The 21,295-nt window shown below is 41.1% G+C and overlaps 2 protein-coding genes across 3 annotated transcripts; both read left to right on the top strand.

Annotated features, from left to right (window-relative positions):
* The first annotated feature begins 763 nt into the window (after nucleotides 1–763).
* Nucleotides 764–7,174, top strand: LOC133510949 (solute carrier family 22 member 13-like). Its single transcript, XM_061839475.1, has 10 exons — nucleotides 764–1,135; nucleotides 1,208–1,311; nucleotides 1,578–1,732; nucleotides 1,861–2,029; nucleotides 2,108–2,231; nucleotides 2,318–2,412; nucleotides 5,510–5,724; nucleotides 5,827–5,935; nucleotides 6,397–6,603; nucleotides 7,069–7,174. Exons 1-10 carry the CDS (start codon nucleotides 764–766, stop codon nucleotides 7,139–7,141), a joined length of 1,623 nt encoding a protein of 540 aa, XP_061695459.1. The 3' UTR covers nucleotides 7,142–7,174.
* A 1,829-nt stretch (nucleotides 7,175–9,003) lies between these two features.
* LOC133510932 (solute carrier family 22 member 13-like) lies at nucleotides 9,004–18,126 on the top strand. Of its 2 annotated transcripts, XM_061839440.1 has the most exons (11): nucleotides 9,004–9,131; nucleotides 9,425–9,670; nucleotides 9,747–9,850; nucleotides 9,917–10,071; nucleotides 12,596–12,764; nucleotides 12,837–12,957; nucleotides 15,630–15,724; nucleotides 15,813–16,027; nucleotides 16,354–16,462; nucleotides 16,529–16,735; nucleotides 16,906–18,126. In XM_061839440.1, the coding sequence occupies exons 1-11, from the start codon at nucleotides 9,009–9,011 to the stop codon at nucleotides 16,970–16,972; spliced, it is 1,611 nt and encodes a 536-aa protein (XP_061695424.1). In that variant the 5' UTR covers nucleotides 9,004–9,008; the 3' UTR covers nucleotides 16,973–18,126. The 2 variants fall into 2 exon arrangements, with proteins under 2 accessions (XP_061695424.1, XP_061695423.1); XM_061839439.1 differs by having other exon boundaries at nucleotides 9,010–9,670.
* The last annotated feature ends 3,169 nt before the right edge of the window (nucleotides 18,127–21,295 follow it).

Below are 21,295 nucleotides of genomic sequence, written 5' to 3'. Positions count from 1 at the left end.
AGGTCATTCTATGTTCCTACCTCTTATGGAAAAATTGTTTACTACTGCCATTTTCATCCTTTTTGCAAAGTCCACCGCCATGTGTCCTCAAAGTTCCTTTCCTAGATGCCGTACTTACCCATCACTTCTTCATCGCCCCTGTTTCCTTCACCAACATGTCCATTGGAATCTTCACCAATTCCAACTCTCTCTGTTTCTGCGATCCTCAGAACAACTTCATGTACTTCCTTCCAGAATTTCTCTTTCAACTCTACCTGTGGGGTATAGTCGCTAATCACAGTATACACAACACCCTCAATTTCAATTTTCAACCTCATCACTCGATCTGATGCTCTTTTCACCTCCAAGAGATTGTTGGCTAAATCTTCCTTAAAATAACCCCTACTCCAATGCTCATCCCTCATGGCAAAACAATTTAAACCCAACCCCTAAACTTCTCGCCTCACTGCCTTTCCACCTGGTTTCCTGGTCAGTGAGGAAAAGAAGTATTGTATTTGTACACCTAAGGGCAATTTAGAGTCTCCAATGAACGCATGTTTTTGGGATGTGGGAGGAAACTGGAGTTTCCGGAGAAAAGCAATGCAGGCACGGGGAGAGCATGCAAACTCCACACAGGGGCCAGGATTCGAACCCCGGTCCTTAGAAATGTGAGGCCAACGCTCTAACCAGTTGCTACACTGTTCCGCCAAACATTAACTCTTTCACTGTTAAATATTCATTTGCCTGAGGACAACAATTCCACTTTGTCTCACACATTTGAAAAATGGCTTTTGGGGAGATTTTAAGGATCATTGGAGAATTTGGAATTTTCCAGAAGCTTCTTCTTTTTGCACTACCCTTTCCAAATTTTTTCCTGCCTTTGTGTTTTTCTAGTTTTCTTTTCATCCAGTCAGATCCAGATCGACATTGTAACACGGACTGGATTCTCAAGGCTGCTCCCAACTTGACGTTGGATGACCAGCTGAACTTGACCATTCCTCTGGAACAAAATGGTTCTTTCAGCAGGTGTGACATGTTTGTTCCAGTGGACTGGGACATTGAAACCATCAGGGAGCGTGGACTCAATAAGACCACAGTGTGTCAGAATGGTTGGGTGTACTACGACACAACGTATGAAGCCACGATAGTCACTGATGTAAGTGTCTGGATGCGGCTGTTTGTTGGTATCACGTTAAAAGTCATGCTAATTCAAATTTTTGCTTTGCAGTTTGATCTCGTCTGTGATGAGTCCAACATGCCTGCTGTTGTGCAGACAATTTTCATGGCTGGTATACTCTTTGGTTCTATTATCTTTGGGCCAATTCTTGAACCGTAAGTTACTTGGAGATACCTCATATCCTTTACAAATTCGGATCAACGTCTTACTTCTTCCTGAATCACTCAACACACATTTCTGTTTTTCCAACATTGTGGCATTGGGACTGAATTTCAACTGAGGTCCAGATATACTGTATGAGTGCATTTATTTGTCATGTCTTTGTTCCTGACTTTTTCAGATGTGGAATGCTGTCCAACATTTGACAATATCTCTAAATGTTAGAAGGCTGTAGCAAACGTTTATTTGATTTCACTTTTAGACTTGGTCGTCTGAGAACCACACAGTTACCAATGGTGGTCCTGTTAATATGCAATCTTGTTACTGGTGCTTCTCCAAATTTCTACATCTACATCGTGACACAGTTCCTGGTTGGAGTTGGGCTTGCAGGATATAGAATTAACTCTTCTGTATTAGGTATGGCTAGTGAAACAGGTGTGGGCTTTCTTTTTACACTTCTAACATCAAGTATGTGCTCTAAATAAAGAAGATGCTGATGCAGAGGATCTTTCTCATCTGATCTGTGTGTTAAATTGTATTTTTAGCCACAGAGTGGTTAGGAACCACCAAAAGATCCTACGCCTCCTGTTTGAGCCAAATGTGTGCCGCTCTGGGACAATGTTTCCTGGCCGGACTGGTCTATGAAATTCGTAACTGGAGAATAATCCATTATGGGTTGGCAGCAGTCTTTTCCCTTGTTGTCAGCTATATTTGGTATAAACTCAAATAAAAAAAAAGAAAAAAACTGTAATTTCCATTTTTGGCAGCTAATTTACGTCAATATTAATAAAGGTGGATTCCAGAATCTGGGAGGTGGTTGTTGAGTCAAGGAAGAATCGAAGAAGCAAAGTGGTTGATCCGGAAAGTTGCAGCAATAAATAAACGGGAAATCCCTGACAATATGCTGGACTGCGTGGTAAGTTATGATTACAAACCATTTCAGCAAAGTTATGGCTTTTACCCGAGACTGATTTGTCCCTCTCCTCCGTTTCACGATTACAGGGGCACGAGAAAAGCGAAACCCAAACTAGAGCAATCAATACAATTTTTACCACACCAATCTTACTGAAATATTTGTTCATTGTGTCTTTTATATGGTAGGTAAAGCACAAGTTCTTTTTTGTCCTTTGTCGACATGTATAATGTAGATATGGTTCTTTCCATGAATGTGCATGCCATTTGATCTTTGTAACAGGTAAGTGTCCTTTCTACTATGTGGCCTACAGCTGCACCCTTGTCATTTTGTCAGTGGGATGACATCATCCTTCAATTAGGAACGACCAAACAACACACCCAACAGTGCGGCTAGACCAGAAGACATACCTTAATTTCTCGAGTATAATGCGTCCTGAAGTATAATGCGCATCCCCAAAGTTGACCTTAAAAAAAATCAGGAAAACCCTTATACCAATGTACAATTCGCACCACTAATTTGCTGCTACCCATATGCTCAAAATATTAGGAATTATCTGTATTTATATTTTGTTAGGTTTTGTACTTGTATTGTTTTTTAAAAAAACTGTTTGTACAACAATCATTAATAATAAACATTGTGCATGTGCTGATCTAGCCGTAATATAATCTCGGGACAGGCCACAGGACACGCTTGTCCTGGTCCGTGTAATTGTAAGAACAGAATCCCTCAACAAACTAAAATAAATGCTCAATGATGGCACAACATTTTATTAATACTGTTGCGAACACATATTACAGTCTTAAAAATAATAACTATTAACACTGTTTAACTTCAATATTTCTTTGCATTAAATATTCGTGCGTAAAACATTTGTGGATAGTGCAGTTCGTCCTCTACATTATACATCCTTGGCCAAGTCTCCAAAAAAAGCATCTGACTCATCTCCAATCTGAAAAATATCCATCGTAGCTACCTTTGGTGCATCACTGTCGAACTCATTGATGACTTGATACAGTTCCGGTCCTTCCTCCATTGAATTATGAACGGTGATCCTATTTTGCTCCCACCGCATGTCAACCTATGTGCCATCCATGGTGTTTGTGAGGAAACATTTTTTTGATTCCCAAGAGTTTTGGTCCAGCAGCACACCCTCTCGCCCTCTATTCGGCTCTAATCTGTTGTAGCTTTCCTATGGTGTCAGGTGGCTATCAAGACAACATGAGCTCAAACTTCGTAGAAACGAGCGTAATGGGCACAATTTTAAAAAAGCGACCATTTCAATTATGTGCACTCTCTCTTTTTTTTTTTTTATTAAATAAATGCTATTCTGTTTTCAAAATGTACACAGTATGATCGTCCATTATTTAGGTGTAAACCGTGACCCCAAAAAATAAAAATTCAACTAAGTACTAGAAGTGAAACCAAATTGAATTCAGATTTGCGTCATGGCATGCAAGTGTGCCTTCATAGCCTGTATATTGTATCCATTAAAATACGTTTTAATTTCTTGATTTAGTAAATGATTGACACGCATGAATTTAACAACAATTATTAATGTTGTGTTGTTATCAGTAAATAATACAGACATTTTTACAAGTAATTGCTTCTGAACTCTGAGCTCGTTTTTGTGGTGGTCAATCGATTTTACAAATGAAGTCGTTTAACAGAGTGTTAACTTCCTTCTTTCCAACTGTATCAAGGATTTCTCGTTCCATCCAATCCCATCGGAACTTATTTTTGACGTCAATTTCTTTCACTCGAGAGGCATCTTTCCTCTTGAGCACCCCCATCATGTTCACTTGAAAATGGCCCTATGATCTGCCTCGTATACAACAAGTGTTTTCATTGGTCAGGAGGAACACATGCGACCAATCAACAGACGTGTATCTAATCTTCCACCTCGCTTGCAAAAGTTGGACCGGAAAATGAACGAGTGTGGACTCTGGCACGGATTACGGTCAGAATATTGCAGAAAAACAGAGAATATATATATATATATATATATATAAATATATATATATATATATATTTTTTTTTTTTATTTTTTTTTTTTTTTATCAATGCAATTTAAAAAGACGGAATTCTGCCTGTAAACGGGAAAATCACGTCTGTATATATATATATAAATGTGTTACATAAGACATTGAATATTTTATATTGTTATATTATATTTTTATCCATACCTAAATATACACTTTATCAACTTTTTGAAAATATTTTTGGAAAAATTTGAGCATTATTTTCGGGAAATTACGGTACCTTGGATTATAAGAACGGCACCAAAGTTCCATCCAGCCACTCAATAGAGTTGAAAAAGAAGAGTCACAGGAGTGAAGAACAAGTCACAAAGTGACTCAGTGCTCAGCCAGCTTATGCAAGGTCACTTCATAAATCTTGAGGCACTTTGGCTTCCCTCGAAACCCTATAATAATACACAAACGCATGTAGTACAACGAATTCCTTTCCCCTGAATTAATTTTTAAGTGGATACATATACCATCAGTGACTCTGTGGTTGTGTTACGTGAAATGGTGTTATTTTTATCATTTCAGACTGTCGGTGAGCTAATGAAGGCACCTAAATGTAAATGGTTGCGTGACTGCAAGTGTCTGTGTGATTGGATAAAAGAGTAGTGGGTGGGGCCTGTGTAATTGAGGACAGAAGAGTGAGTGAGCGAGCAAGTCTTTCGTTTATCATTTGACCGTGTGAAAAAATACGTCATTTTAACTACAACTACGAAAGAAATCGTTTAACCCCTAACTGACAGCGATATGCAGTATAGAATGAAGGATTATAATGTGGCAAGCACAAACACCCCCCCCCCCGCCTTCTGACCTGCACCGTCTAAAAAATGAGACTGTTACCAAGTTGAGGAACACTGTTGACATGTGGCTAGTCTATTTCTTAAAAAGTCACTATAAATAGCAAAACTCTCGCTAAATTGGAGTTGCAGACCAATTGTAGGTCATTTTTATCATCCAGACTTGTGCATAACCGAAATTAAGAGCACTGGTTTCAAATTAAAAGCACTGCATATTTTACATTTGATTTTAACTCCATGATACTGCGAGACTGTCGGATGGGCCAGATGTGGGCCCTCACGCTGGACTATACTTTGATCTTGTGTGACCTAAAACTTATTTCCCCTGCGATAAACCGGAGTTTGCTCACTGTTATGTTCTTTTTTCAAATTGCACCAGTGAGAAGTCTGAAAATAGGTTGTGGTTTTAACATGTAATTTGTTTTAAATCTCTTTTCCTGGTATTTTTCCCTTTTAGGTTTTCAGTAAATCTGGGCTACTTCTGTCTTATTCTCAATGTGGGTAAGTTTGGATTGGACATCTTTCTGGTTCAGTTCATCTTCGGCATCTCGGAAGTACCCGTGCACCTCCTCTGCATTTGGCTTCTGGAATTGTTGGGCAGAAAAATATCCCTCATTTTAACACTTGTGACTGCCAGTTTATTTTGCTTCCTGACGCTGGCTTTCTCACAAGGTGACTTCCTAACCTGTCGACGAACAATCTTTGGCAGCTTTGGTGCTGTTTTTACACACAGATGTTGAAATTCAACGGTACGTCCGTGAACTCTCACTCCAGACGATGCTGTGGTTATTACAGCTCTTCTAACTACAGGGAAGTTCTTTTTGAATGGGGCCACATCGGTATGTATGGTATACTCTCAAGAGCTGTTTCCCACTTCAGTCAGGTAAGCAAAGGTACCCTGTGGTGTATCGGGTCGTAGGGATGAGGGTCAGTGTACACTTTTGGACAAATAATAACAAGCTGTGAATACACAGAATTGCATAGTCAAAGTATGTATACCATAAATGCTGGGTCTTGTTGGTTTTCTGAGAATCTACTGGTAACTTGTTTGACATGTAGCAATAAAAAAACTACTGAAAACGTGGATTCATCTGGTTAGTCACGTTGGACTGTTGTTATTTTGAACACTACTGTATATCCCAACTTTAATGTTCCAGTACAGTGTGTGGCTTGGATTCTGTCGATATCAAGAATGTGCCGAATGACTTTCTGAACACGCCGTTGTCTCGCTGGAAAAGTCAGCCAGAGACGCGCTTTCTTGTTACAATGAATTGTTTGAATAGGCAAACAACAAAAACCCAAGTTTGTAAATAACGGGTCTCCATACATTTTCATTCTCTTCAGGCAAACAGCGGTTAGCTTTGGTGCCATAGCAATGAGAGGAGCCGGGCTGCTGGCTCCACTGGTCAACATGTTGGCCGTCTACCACGTTTCCACCCCCGTGGTGATTTTCAGCAGCCTCACTGTGCTCACTGCAGGTCTCGGTTGCCTCCTCCCTGAAACCAAAAAAAAAGAACTGCCCGATTCTGCCAGTGAAGTCCAGGATGATGGGTAAAGAGATGTTTTGTAGATCATTGTTAGTCCGTGAGTGTGTTTGCGTTTGGTTAAACTGTAGTTGGTATGGAGATAAATGTACCAGTCTGAGCCAACCCCTTGTAAATCAATTACTATATTTTTATGAATTTTAAGTTTAAGAGTGAAATAAACGACTCGCAAAGGATATTGAAGCAAAATTACAATGTTGTGTAGCTAATTCATATAATGCTGCAATATCCTCGATGGTACAATAACTTAACACAACAGATGAGGTGAGGTTCAGGATGACTTTTATTCATGGTATAAAAGTCAAATATTGATTTGCTGCGTTGGTCTTCAACTGCTCGTTATCAAGATTTTCAGGTGAAAAGCGAACAAGGTCGTCATATAACGTTTAAAAGGAAAAAAAAGTGATTGATTGATTGTTACAACCCAATTATTGTTTGAGGCAAACATTCTTTACTTTCTTTTTTCTTACAGAAATGTTTCCAAGAAAGCAGCAACTGAGTCAAGGCAGATGCAGCACAAAAGAAGAAAATCTACAAAATTTTAGTCTACATATTGAATACTTTGTTGTGTATCCACATGCTTAGAATATTGAGAATAACTGAATAAATGATTTGATTTGGTTAATCTTGTCCTCTCCGTGCCTAAATAAATATGTTCATACACAATTTGAAAAATTGTCAATGTTAAGAAACCTTCGTCATGTAATTCACTTGATGCATACAAGCTTTGTACAAGTATTTTTTTGCCACTTGAAAATATTTTACCTTCAGTCAATAATGTCAATGTTCAACTTTGGAGGGTCCAGTGTGTATTTTGCACGCTTTGCTGTTATATCTTGCACACCTGATTGTTCAGAGGTAGCAAAAGCAATCAAACTCTGCACAAGTTCAGATAGTAAAAAAACAAAAAAAAAAAACAACAGACTCTTGCAAAGTACATACTGATCCAACTCCTTAACTTAAAGCCCCACTGTCATGCCTATAAAATTTCTAAAATAGAAATTGTAATGAAAAATACATACAACATTATTCGCTTCAATGTCGATATGAAAAAATAAATATGAGCGTAGAGCGTTTCATCCATGCGTAAAGTTGCGGAGGTCTCATTTGACATCCACCCTATATTGGCTGCATCGTCATCAGCAGATGTTACACCGGGACATTCGCCATTGAAAACACGTAATGGCACCTGCTATGGGACACGGAAGCTCTTTTCGAAGAAGAGAACATCTCACAATTGAGGGAAGTGACCGGGGCAATATTACCCTATCGTTTCGAGCCATATTTAGATGATATGCGGATCACTTCTAAGTAACAACAGACTCCCTGACAGTATGTATGACCCACCCGGGCAGCTGAAGCCATCCGCGCCTCCACCAAAGCCGTGCTCGGCGGACGCGGGGCCGACGGGCACATTGACACATTTAGCCCCCCTGACTTACGTATGTTCCGAGAGGATTACGCCCCCCCCCCCACTATTATTTTTTTTTAATGACTATTATTTTTTTAATAGCTCTATACACATCTACCTGTCATTTGGAATCCACGGAGCTCGCAATCCATTTTTCACGACGAACCAGGTCTTTTTGAAAAATATGAAGAGTAAATCCTCCCAAGTGTTCAAACAATATCCAGCAATACAACAAGCCGGCATTTTGGCTAACATGAAGGAACAAAGAGCTACCTTCCTGCAGGTAAAACTAGTATAAACAGACAAGACCACTTGAGTGCGCTACTGCCCTGTACCTCACTTCCTGCTTCTTCTCAAAAACAAATCCCTCGAGAGGATTTTCATGGTGGGTGTTACAAAGCCATATACATCAAAATCATGTTTTGTGGTGAAAAAATTCGATGGGTCCATTCCAGTTGCTTTTTTTCATTAATAACATACTGAAAACCATGCATTTCATGACAGTGGACCTTTAAAGTACACACTCTTAACATAAACATACTGAGGTACAAAAGTGGAAACATTAATGGTCAAAAATTGTAGAACACCCCAATTTTTCCAATTTTTTTAATTGATAAAAATTCTTAGCAAAAACTGGCCCAACCACAAACAACCAAATTATTTTGAAAGGGTCGAAGAACATTGAAGCCCTCCTGAAATAGGCTAGCGTTAGCAAAGGTTAAAAAGTCTTTGAAAAAAATATGGAAATAGAGCGCAGATATATGAAAATCTATTTGTGAACAAGTATTTGTACTTTGCTACGTCCCAAGAGGGCTATTTTCTTGTAACTGTTATGTAACGATGCTTTGTGACACCACTGAGGTCACAGAGAATGGCAGCATGTAGTGAAACTTCATTGGAAAAAAAAAAAAAAAAGCACCTTTTGTGATGTAACCGAGCATCATTGTACACTGTCATTACACTGCAATAATCACATATTGCAGCCTGGTCCGGCTCATAAAATGCTGGCAGTGGAGGCTAGAAATGCAGCTTGCAAGCTGCCAGCCAAGGAGCTGAGCCGTGCTCAAGAACATCTGGATCATTTGAAAGGAGGAGTCTGGCCGGGTCTCAGCTTTGGGAAAATTGTATGCCAGCCCAAATACTTTTATTTATTTATTTATTTATTTTTTTGTGAAGCTTGTGAAAATAACCCAGTTTAAATTTAACTCCGAGCTTCACGTGTCTCGTGTTAAACGAGAGGATTTTGATCTCATTACTTTGGTTGAGAACTGTCCTACAACTGCCAAACATGGCTACTTTTGAAAATATCCTCAAAAACATTGGGGAATTTGGAGTATTCCAGAAGCTCCTCATTTGTGCACTCAGCTTCCCAACTATTATTTTAGGTTTTGAGTTTGCCTGCGTGTTTTTCGTCCAGTCTGACCCGGAGCGACATTGCAACACAGACTGGATCCTCAAGGCAGACACGAACCTGACATGGGACGAGCAGCTGAACTTGACAGTCCCTCGGGAGCACGACGGTTCTTTCAGCAGGTGTCGCATGTTTGTGCCGGTAGACTGGGACATGGGAACCATCAGGGAGTATGGGCTCAATGAGACCACGGTGTGCCAGAACGGTTGGGTCTACTCCAGTTCACTTTATAGTGCCACCATAGTCACGAATGTGAGTCATGATTGTTGTTGTGACACAGTCATCCCAAATTTTATGTATGTAAGTTTGAACTTTTTTGTTACTGTAGTTCGATCTTGTATGCGAGCGAGCTAATCTACTGGAAGTGGCACAGACAGTGATGATGACTGGCATTCTGCTCGGTTGTCTCTTATTTGGACCTTTTGCTGAATCGTAAGTAGGAAGATTCAATCTCTCAACTGACATCACATTCTGTCCTGAATGTTTTTTCTCTTCCAGGTTTGGTCGTAAACGAGCAGCTCAAATTCCGTTGGTACTAGTCTTCATTTTCACTATCACCACCGCATTGTGCCCCAACTACCCACTGTATCTGGTATCCCAGTTTTTGATGGGCCTCGGCTATGGAGGTTTCCGACTAAATGGCGTTACATTGGGTAAACTATTGCAAATTTTCTGTGTTATTATCCTTTTGGCAATTAAAGTGTAAAAGGAATTTCATGTCAAATATTCATATAGACATTAATATGCATTACATTCACTTCAGCTGCTACATTCAAATGTAGGCTTATTCTTTTTCTTTTGGCTTGACCCGTTAGGGGTCGCCACTGCGTGTCATCTTTTTCTATCTCAGCCTATCTCGTGCATCCTCCTCTCTAACACCCACTGTCCTCATGTCCTCCATTACAACATCCCATCAAACCAACAATTTTGACACTGTAAAAAAAAAAAAAAATGCCAAGACCTCCCTCTCCCCAGTCACTTCATCCTGCTCTTTTGGGGGGATCTTGAGGCACTCTCAGGCCAGCCAAGAGACATAACCTCTCTGGCACATCCAAGGTCGTCCCCTGGGTCTCCTTCCTGTGAGACATGCCCGGAACACCTCAGCATGGAGGTGTCCAGGAGGCATCCGAATCAGATGCCCCAGCCACCTCATCAGGCTCCTCTCAATGTGGAGGAGCAGCAGCCCTACTTTGAGCCCCTCCAGGATGACCGACCTTCTCACTCAGGGAGAGCCTGAACATCCTGAAGAGGAAACTTGTTTCGGCTGCTTGTATCCGGGATCTTGTTATTTTGATCATGACCCGCAGCTCGTGACCATAGATGAGGGTAGGAATGGAGATGGTCCAGTAAATAGAGAGCTTCACCTTTCAACTTAGCTCCGTCTTTATCACAGTTCACCGCATCATTGCAAAAGCAGATACAAAGTCCGCAGGACTTCAGACACTGCACCAATCCGCCTGTTGAACTCGTGTTCTATTCTCCTTCTGAACAAGACGCCTAGATACTTGAACTCCTCCACTTGGAGTAACAGCTCATCCCCAACCGAGAGAGGGCACAGGACTCTCTTCCGACTGAGGACCATGGTCTCGGATTTGGTGGTGCTGATTCTCATCCCAGCCACTTCACACACTGCTGCGAACCACTCCAATGAGAGTTGGAGATCACTGTCTGATGAAGCTAAGCCAACAGAACCACATCTTGTGCAAAAAGCAGGGATGCAATACTGAGGCCTCCAAACCTGACCCCATCTATACCTCGGCTGTGCCTAGAATTTCTGTCCATAAAACTGATTAACAGAATCTGTGACAAAGGATAGCCTTGACAAAGTCCAAACCTCACCAGAAGGTGAGCTTACTCCCAGTAATGTGGCGCAAACTGTGACACCTGTTGTACACGGACCGAACAGCCCGTATCACTTCCACAGGACTTCCTAAGGAACAGAGCCTTCCCCCCCCCCCAAAAAAAAACACGTATACTAGTTGGGCTGGTGTAGTTGAAACTCCTTCTGAGGGGATTCTGCCAGCTGTTCCCAGCAGACATTCACAAAATGTTTGGGCCTGCCATGTTGGACCGGCATCTTCCCCTGCAATCAAATGCAGCTGACCACCAGGTGGTGATCAGTTAAGAGCTCTGTACCTCTCTTCACCGTAGTGTACAAGACTAGCAACCTCAAGTCCAATGGTATGACCGCAAAGTCAATCATTGAACTGGGACCTAGGGTTTCCTGGTGCCATGTGCACGTGTGGACACCCTTATGCTTGAACATGTTTGATATGGACAATCTGTGATGAGCACAAAAGTCCAATAATAGAACATCAGTCGGGTTCTGATTGGGGGTCAGAGGGCTCTTCCTAATCACTCCCTTCTGGGTCTTACCGTTATTGCCCACATCAGCATTGAATTCCCCCAGCAGAACAATGAAGTCCCCAGCAGCAAAACTCCCCAGCACCCCCTCTTAAGGACTCTGGGTACTCTGAACTGTTGTTTGGTGCCTAGGCAAAAACAACAGTCAGAATCCATCCCCCCACCTCAAAGCAGAGGGAAGCAACCCTCTTGTCCACCAGGTTGAACCCCGACGTACAGATGTCGATCCCGTGGAAGAGAGTCCAACCCTATCAAGGTTCAAGGAATGGTACCAGAGCGCAAGTGGTGTGTGGAGGCGAGTCCAACTATATCAAGTCGGAAATTCTCAACCCCACACACCAGCTCAGGTTCCTTCCCTTCAAGAGACGCAACATTTCACTTCCCTAGAGCCAGCTTCTGTAGCCAGGTGTTTGATCGCCAATGTCCCTGCCTTCAGCCACCACCCAGCTCGGGCTCCAACCGACCCCATGGCCTCTTCCACAGGTGATGAGTATAGTCACTTGTGTTTAATATTTAAAATATTGGGGGTGGGGGGGGGTATTTTGAAAGCTTTGCAGGAATTAATTTAGGACACACTTGTCAGACATTACATTTTCAACTCTGTTTAAATAAATCACTTCTCACAAGATAATTAAAACAAATTAGTAGACACAAAAAGATCACGATTATTTTTTACGAGTGTATATTGGATCTCAGTATATTGTGCTCATGATCAGGGAATGGATGACACTTTTCTTCCTGCAGCATTTCTTATTTGGTGATCATGTGTGGTACTTTTTTCTGAATGAACATTTTTTTTTTCTGTTGTGCCAGCCACAGAGTGGATCGGTACATCGAGAAGGTCCTGGGGGGTGTGCGCTACCCAAATATGTGGTGCAGTTGGACAGGCCGTCCTTGCCGGTCTGATCTATCTTGTCAGAGACTGGAGAGTAGCTCAGCTCATAACCGCAGCCCTGCTTTTAGTCATCGTTATTTATATATGGTGAGCATCAACAATTTCTCAAACTTGAATAACCTTACGGTAATTAACGCGATATTTTGACATGGTGATCAGGTTCGTTCCAGAGTCAGCCAGGTGGTTGTTGGAGAGAGGGAGGACAGAAGAGGCTAAAGAGTTGCTTTTGAAGGTGGCGACTATCAATAAACGGCAATTTTCAGACGCTCATCTGGAAAAGGTACTCAACCGCAACAAGTCATTAGAACTAACTCCGATCCTCCCAAACCCACATGTACATAGAGTGAAGAAAATACGTATTTGAGATGACACGCTGTGGCGACCCCGAAAGTGACAAGCCGAAAGAAACTATATTGCAAGTTCTCCCACTTAGAAATCATGGAGGGGTCTGAAATTTTCATCGTAGGTGCATGTCCACTGTGAGAGAGAGAGTCTCAAAACAAAAATCCAGAAATCACAACGTATGATTTTTTTTCACGATTTATTTGTGATATAGCTGCAAATAAGTATTTGAACACCTGTCTATCAGCTAGAATTCTGAGTCTCAAAGACCTGTTAGTCCGCCTTTAAAAGTCCACCTCCACGCCATGTATTATCCTGAAACAGATGCACCTTAGCTGCATGAAGACACCTGTCCACCCCATACAATCAGTAAGACTCAAACTTGTAACATGGCCAAGACCAAAGAGCTGTCCAAAGACACCAGAGAGAAAATTGTACATCTCCACATGACTGGAAAGGGCTACGAAGAAATTGCCAAGCAGCTTGGTGAAAAAAGGGCCACTGTTGGAGCAATCATTAGAAAATGGAAGAAGCTAAACATGAAGGTTCATCTCAATCCGAGTGGAGCCCCATGCAAGATATCACCTCGTGGGGTCTCAGTGATCCTTAGAAAGGTGAGGAATCAACGCAGGACTACACGACAGTCTTGTTCAATCACCTGAAAAGAGCTGCGACCACCGTTTCCAAGGTGACTGTTGGTAATACACTAAGACCCCATGGTTTGAAATCATGCATGGCATGGAAGGTTCCTCTGCTTAAACCAGTACATGTCAAAGCCCGTCTTAAGTTTGCCAATGACCATTTGGATGATACAGAGGAGTCGTGGGAGAAGGTTTTGAGGTCAGATGAGACCAAAATGGAACTTTTTGGTCATAATTCCATCAACCATGTTTGGAGGAAGACGAATGATAAATTCCATCCCAAGAACACCATCACTACTGTGAAGCATGGGGATGGTAGCATCATGCTTTGGTTCTGCATATGGGACAGGACGACTGCACTGTATTAAGGAGAGGATGACCGCGGCTGTGTATTGTTAGATTTTGGAGAACAACCTCTTTCCCTCAATCGGAGCATTGAACATGGGTCGTGGCTGGGTCTTTCAACATGACAATGACCTGAAGCACACAGCCAGGAAAACCAAGGAGTGGCGCTGTAAGAAGCATATCAAGGTTCTGGCATGATCTAGCCAGTCTCCAGACCTAAACCCAATAGAAAATCTTTGGAGGGAGCTGAAACTCCGCGTTTCCCAGCGACAGTCCAAAAACCTGTCTGATCTAGAGAAGATCTGTGTGGAGGAGTGTGCCAAAATCCCGCCTGCAGTAGGTGCAAACCTGATGAACAACTACAGGAAACATTTGACCTCTGTAATTGTAAACAAAGGCGACTGTACCAAATATTAACATTGGTTTTCTCAGGTGTTCAAATACTTATTTACAGCAGTATCAGACAAATAAATCGTTAAAATAACGTACATTGTGATTTCTGGATTTTTCTTTTTAGATTATCTCTCTCACAGTGGACATGCACCTATGCTAAAAAATTTCAGACCCCTCCATGATTTCTAAGTGGGAGAATTTGCAATATAGCAGGGTGTTCACATAGTTATTTTCTTCACTGTATACAACAATGATTTCTGCAACAATGCTAAGTGTTCAGTGTTTCTACTCAATGGATTGTTCTGATGATTTTTTCTTCCACAATCAAATTTTCTTGCATACGTATCTTGTTATATTCACATTTTATTTTCACCAAAATGCTGAAACAGTGGAACATTGCAATGCATGCTGTGAACAATTTTCTACCAGATACCATGCAGTAAAATAGTAAAGTGATTATAGTTCGATTTAATATACTTTCCACTGCGTCATGGGATTTTGGTTGATGTCACATAGTACAAACAGAGAGTTAGTCAATATTTTTTTCAAATCAATATTTTTGTTTTTTGTGGCGCTGTTGACTCGCACAAGGAAAATGTGACTTCCTACATATAAGAGGAAATATAATTTGCATTCAGTTAACAAAGCACATAAACGCCAAACAAGCTTAAACCTGGCCACAGGCTCATTTTCAACTGTTGTGCATAAAAATAAGAAAGAAAGTTGGATTTTGATTGAAGATGATATTTAATTGATGTTATACTGTCAATTTGCCAGAACAGAACTGACTTCCCACCTATCTGGATTGCAACATTAATAGTAGTAATTTCTTTTACACTCTTTCTTGGACAACAAACAAATTAAATGCACCTCCAAGCAACATAATCAATTACGCACGGCACCAATAATATTTAATACTCTTTTACCACTGCCCACGACGAGTGAACTGTACTCGCTGTTTATACTTTTCCAATGGCTAAACCTGCTGCTTGATACTTATTGTTTGAGCATATACGACACTGTCATCACGATGAATATCAAAATACGGGAAAAACTAAAGTGCTATGTGGAATAAAACCGGCTGTGTGTGTGTATTACAATCCAAAAATATAACGTCAAAATTCCACAGGTAAAACTTAAGCAGCTGCAAACAAAAATAAAAGTGCTGGAGTCATGACTTGCTCACATCCTCAACTATAACAGATGTGATGTTTTTTTGTATGTATTGCAGATTGCTGTAAAAGAAACCGAGAAAAAGAACCGCTTTTTAATACTTATCCAATCATCTGTACTTAGGAAGTATTTCTTGGTCATATTACTTACATGGTAGGTTGAAATACACAATTGAACCATAAAAAGGCGTTTGTTGTATTTGACCATTTGCCAACTTAATTGTTGTTGTTGTTTTCTCCAGGTTCTCATTGAACGTCGCATACTACTGCATTTCATTTAATGTGGGGAAATTCGGCTTGGACATATTCCTGACACAGTTTATATTTGGACTGAGTGAAATACCTGCTCATCTGCTTTGCATCTGGCAGTTGGAAACACTTGGGAGAAGAGTCTCTTTCATTGCAACCCTCTTGATAGGGGGTTCCGTGTGTATGGTGATGCTCGCATTCAAAGAAGGTAGTGCAGAAGTGACTTCTTAGAAAATAATCATAATTGGATGAAAAGAGTTTAAGACCAAACCCCATACAATATCTGCATTATCATGAAATAAATGTTCCAATGATGTCACACGTCACTCTGTTCATTCATTCATTCATTCATCTTCTGTACCGCTTATCCTCATGAGGGTTGCAGGCTCCAACACTCCCGTGTCCCTTGTGAGGATAAGCAGCTTAGATAATGAATGGATGAATTTTGCTACATTTGAATTGTATTAATTTATGACTATTGTCACAGCCTGTGGCTTCACAATCATCCGATTATGATTTTTTTTTCTGTTCAAGGAAATCCCGTTGCCTATACAGCGCTGGCCACCTCAGCACGTTTTGTCATCATTTGGGCTGTAACCATATGTAATGTTTATGTTCAAGAGTTATTCCCAACATCTTGTCGGTGAGACAATCGCGGAACTACTTTTCACCTCAGAAATGTTTTACTGATACGAATGTATTGCTTCAGACAAACAGCCTCTGGTTTGGGCTCGATTGCAAGTCGGGCGGGGGGTCTTATCGCTCCGCTGGTCAACATGTTGGCGATGTACCATTGGTCCATACCCATCATCAGCTTCAGTGGGCTCACACTGCTGAGCGGTGGTTTCTGCTTCCTCCTTCCTGAGACACGGGGAATCGAGCTGCCGGATTCAGTTGCTGAGGTTGAAAGCAACAGGTAAACATTTTGGGGAGAAAAATGTTCAGAGGGATACAGTAGATGGGTCTTGATTGACGTCATGTTTGACGACGAACTTATGCTTCGTTCATTGTGACAGGGTTTGAAAGGAACCCATTACAGTGACGTATTACAGCTACTAATGGTTGTTAAACTCCAATTTCTTGCAGGAACAAGAAGAAAACCAAGAAAGAGAATAACTCAAATATTATGCACATGAAATCAAGTCAACTGTAATCTCTATCATTACTGTTGAAACAAATGTCCACTAGCAGTTTTCAGTTTATATGTATGCATGTATGTACTGTATGTATATATGTATTTATGTGCCAGCTTTGCAAGTGTCAAGCAAGTAATGTCTCAAGTCTTTGCCCTCAAGTCCCAAGTCAAGTTGCTAACCCTACACTTTGTGCTTCAAGTCCTTGCGAGGAATTAAAAATAATAACATCACATGTACACAGATCATAAATGCTTTTGAAATGTATATTTACCACATCATATTTGATAAACAATTGCATTGAACCTTTATAAGAAAACTAGAGAGGTGATCCAACACTGATGCACTTTCGAAGCTGATCGACAGCTCTGTGTGTGTGTGTGTGTGTGTGTGTGTGTGTGTGTGTGTGTGTGTGTGTGTGTGTGTGTGTGTGTGTGTGTGTGTGTGCGTGGTGGGAGGGGGTTGGCCCTTCAAACCGATCACGAGTACGTTTTTAGTTATTGTCCATTTTCTTAGCCGCTAATCCTCACAAGGTGAGTGCTGGAGCCTATCCCAGCTATCAACGGGTAGGAGGTGCGGTACACTCCGAACTGGTTGCCAGGCAATCGCAGGGCACGTGAAAACAGAATCATTTGCGGACACATTCACACCTAGGGGCAATTTAGAGTCTCCAATCTATCATCTTGTGATAAATGCACAATTTTATCCAACTTTGGTATCTTGGTCACAATACACAGGGGCACTACTTAAAAATAGTTCACTCATAATAGGTAGGGAAGAAAAGGACACGAAGAATATCCCGTAGCTTCATGTTTGTAGATGTCTAGTGATCGTTAAATACAGTGAATAGCTGAGTCATACTCATTGATAAAAACATAATGGTTATATCATTGGTGATATCTTGCATTGAACAAATATCTACTGTGCAGTGGTAGAAATGCAAAGCGCGAGTGAGTGTCTGTTTTTCTCTGCTAAAATTAGCAACTCGTAATGAGTCGGGAACGAAGTCCAAGTGAAGTCCCGAGTTATTGCTGATATCCGATGTCCGAGTCAAGTTGTACGTTTTATAACATTTTGTCAAGTCCAAAGTCAAGAAATTCATGACTCTAGTTTGATTTGAGTTCAAGTCATGTGATTTGAGTCCACACCAATGATGTACAGTATGAGTTGATCAAGTACAGTGCTACAAACTTATATTCAAATATATTGATTGACCAAAATCTGTATATACTGTAATGTATCCAAGTTACTTTTCTGTTAGTTAAGTACTACAACTTGAAACAATTACTGTTTTTCTGATCATTGACATGTTGACAAATAGTTATGCAGTATGTTTTATTTCTGTATGTCCAAATATTATATAAATAAAAGATTGTACAGATTAAGACAACTGTTCACAGAATGAATGTCACATTCATATTCACATTCATGGGTAAATTGGATATGAAAGTAAATATGTACCACCCAGTACATTTGTAAAAGAAATTACATTTGGTACATACATAAGCCGCACCGGTGTAAAAGCCGCAAGTGCCGCATTGAAACCCACATTGAAACACGAGATATTTACAAAGAAAGACGCTAGACAGAAAGAGTTTTTAAAGTTTATCTTAACATAGCAACAACACGGTAGCACGAACAAGGCTGGTTAAATTTTTTTTTTAAAAAAACAGCTGTGGTAGCACATACATAGATACCTAAATCACTGAGACGAGGCAGGAACACAGCAGAAACACGCTTGCTTGCGCAGCGCTAACGCCAGCATAGCACTAACAGGGCTAGTTAAAAAAAACATACCGGTAAAAAATCACTGAGACATGGCAGTCACACAGCAGCAATATGCTAGCACAGCGCTAACAGGGCCGGTTAAAAAAAAAAACAAAAAAAAACAGAAAACAGTAAAAATGATCTAGACATGGGAGTAACACAGCAGCTACACGCTAGCAGAGCACTAACGCTAGCGCAGCACTAATGCTAGTGCAGCGCTAACAGGGCCATTAAAAAAAAACATACCAGTAAAAGTCACTTCCTTGGCACATATATTCCACCGGTCTCGCTCTTACCTTTTCCGCTCGAGTGTCCCCTTGTGCCCGTTAGAAAAAATGCAGAAATTAGTCGCATCACCGTGTAAGCCGCAGGGTTGAAAGCGTTTGAAAAAAGTCGTGGCTCATCGGCCAGTTATTACGGTACCCATTCAGTAACTGACTATACAGACTTTTACCAGTAAATTGTGTTATTCAAGCATCTTCTACATGTGTTATAATGCTGACACTGAATATTTAATGAGCAATCATTCTTATAAAGCGTTACTCCATGACACTGATGTGAATTTTGATGCCCGGAATGCACTCAACTTGTAAACAAAATTTTTTTTGAACATAACTTGAATGACCCAAGTAATTTAAATATTCAGGGTCTATCAGGCATACTAAAAAAGATAAAATTAGGAATTAAGGTCATAAATTGATTGCCAACTCGGTGGAAGGCTAACTTCAGTGGTATCCATCCATCCATTTTCTTGGCCACTTATCCTCACAAGGGTCATGACAAGTGCTGGAGCCTATCCCAGCTGTCAATGGGCAGGTGGCGGGGTACACCCTGAACTGGATGCCAGCCAATCAAAGGGCACAAAAAGACAAACAGCCGCACTCCCAATCACACCTAGGGGCAATCTAGAGTCCAATTAATGTTGCATGTTTTTAGGATATTGGAGGAAATCAATGCAGGCACAGGGAGAACATGCATACTCCACACAGGTGGGGTAGGGATCGAACCCGGGACATCAGAACTGTGAGACCAACGCTTTCAAGGTACACCACCATGACGCCGCTTCAGTGGTATTTCAACTATAAATATTTTTTGTGGTATCACATTGGAGTTGGAGTTTGAGTTGCCTTTTGTTTTATTATGAGATAGAATGATTTTCATTCAAAAATGTCACCCAATAACAGTAAATACAGATGTGATGTCATGTTAATTATCATAGTTATGTGCGCCCTAACTCATGTCCTGCAGAGCAGTGTTAGCCTGAACAAAATATTACCAGTATCCATCTTTTATATACCGATTCCGTTTTTTTAATTTTTTTTTATTTTTAGGGGCCCCATAGCTCAGTTCATTGAGGTATTAGATATTAGAAGATTGGTTTAGTGAACCAGGGGTCGTGCGTTAGTTTCTCACTGGGGCGCCCACCCCCAAGAGGGGTTGAGTCAGGAAGGGCATCTGGTGTAAAAACTGTGCCAACCAGATATGAGTGTTCATCTGAGATGTCACACAGTGGTGACCCCTAACGGGACAAGGCAAAAGAAAGCTTTATTTATTTAGTTAGTTAGTTAGTTATTGGTGTGTGTGTGTGTGTGTGTGGTGTGTGACGGAAAACAGAGTGCCTGAAAAAAAACATCTGAAAATAAATATGGTCGGATGAAACTAAATACAAAAATTTCTCCGAGAGTTATTACAAAGCCTCCACCGCAAGACACTGTGTTCAAAATGTCATTTTTATTTTCACATTTCTGGGGGCAATGGAGAGGGTGAAAATAAATTGCAAAATCAAACTTGCATTTTGATGCACTCTAAATTATAGTCTTTTTTTTCCTCTTGTGGCCACTAGAAATGTAGAAACCCTCACATAGTGCATAATCTGCAGCAGTGTAGTAATTCACGCCTATGTTTAAATTACTGTTTATATTATGTTCATTATGTTTACGTCATTAAAATGCAGAGCCACTGATCTTGCAACCCAGTCTGCTGCACTCTGCTGTTTGAACTGACGAAATGTCCTGCATGGGCAAACCATAATAACAAATGCTAAATAAGCTAAAGATAACTCCAACAAAAATACACATTACCTCTATGTTTTTTTTTTTTTGTTAAACCATAAGTTCATGCTGTACACCACAAATAGTCCTCATAGCCTGTCATGCTCCTGGATTCCAGCCAGGGCTGGGCGTGGCCAGCTAATCTGAAGGTGCACACCTGCGCCTCATGACCACTGATTAGACCCAGTACATATCGGACCCGGGGGACGACAGATACTCCGCTAGATCGTTGCTCTTCATGCCTCGTTCCCGCACTCCTGCTTTCTCGACTTCTGACCTCCGTGCACCGACCCACGCCTGTTCATTGACCACCCTCGTAAGCCCATTCGTACTGGTACTACGGATTGTTTGGACTGTCTACCTGATCTCAGACCTCGGACCGAATAAAGGTTTCCTCTGTACTGTCTGCTGTCTCTGGAGTCGTGCATTTGGGTCCACCCTTGAGCCCCGCATCGTGACAGAACGATCTAGCCAGACCATGGACCCAGCCGACTCTGAAGCCATTCGCCGTGCGCTGCAAGCGCA

Source organism: Syngnathoides biaculeatus, chromosome 13 (assembly GCF_019802595.1).
Source record: "Syngnathoides biaculeatus isolate LvHL_M chromosome 13, ASM1980259v1, whole genome shotgun sequence".
NCBI classification, from domain to species: domain Eukaryota; kingdom Metazoa; phylum Chordata; class Actinopteri; order Syngnathiformes; family Syngnathidae; genus Syngnathoides; species Syngnathoides biaculeatus.
Note: the sequence above shows the minus strand (reverse complement) of the source record. Positions and strands in the feature narration are given on the sequence as shown.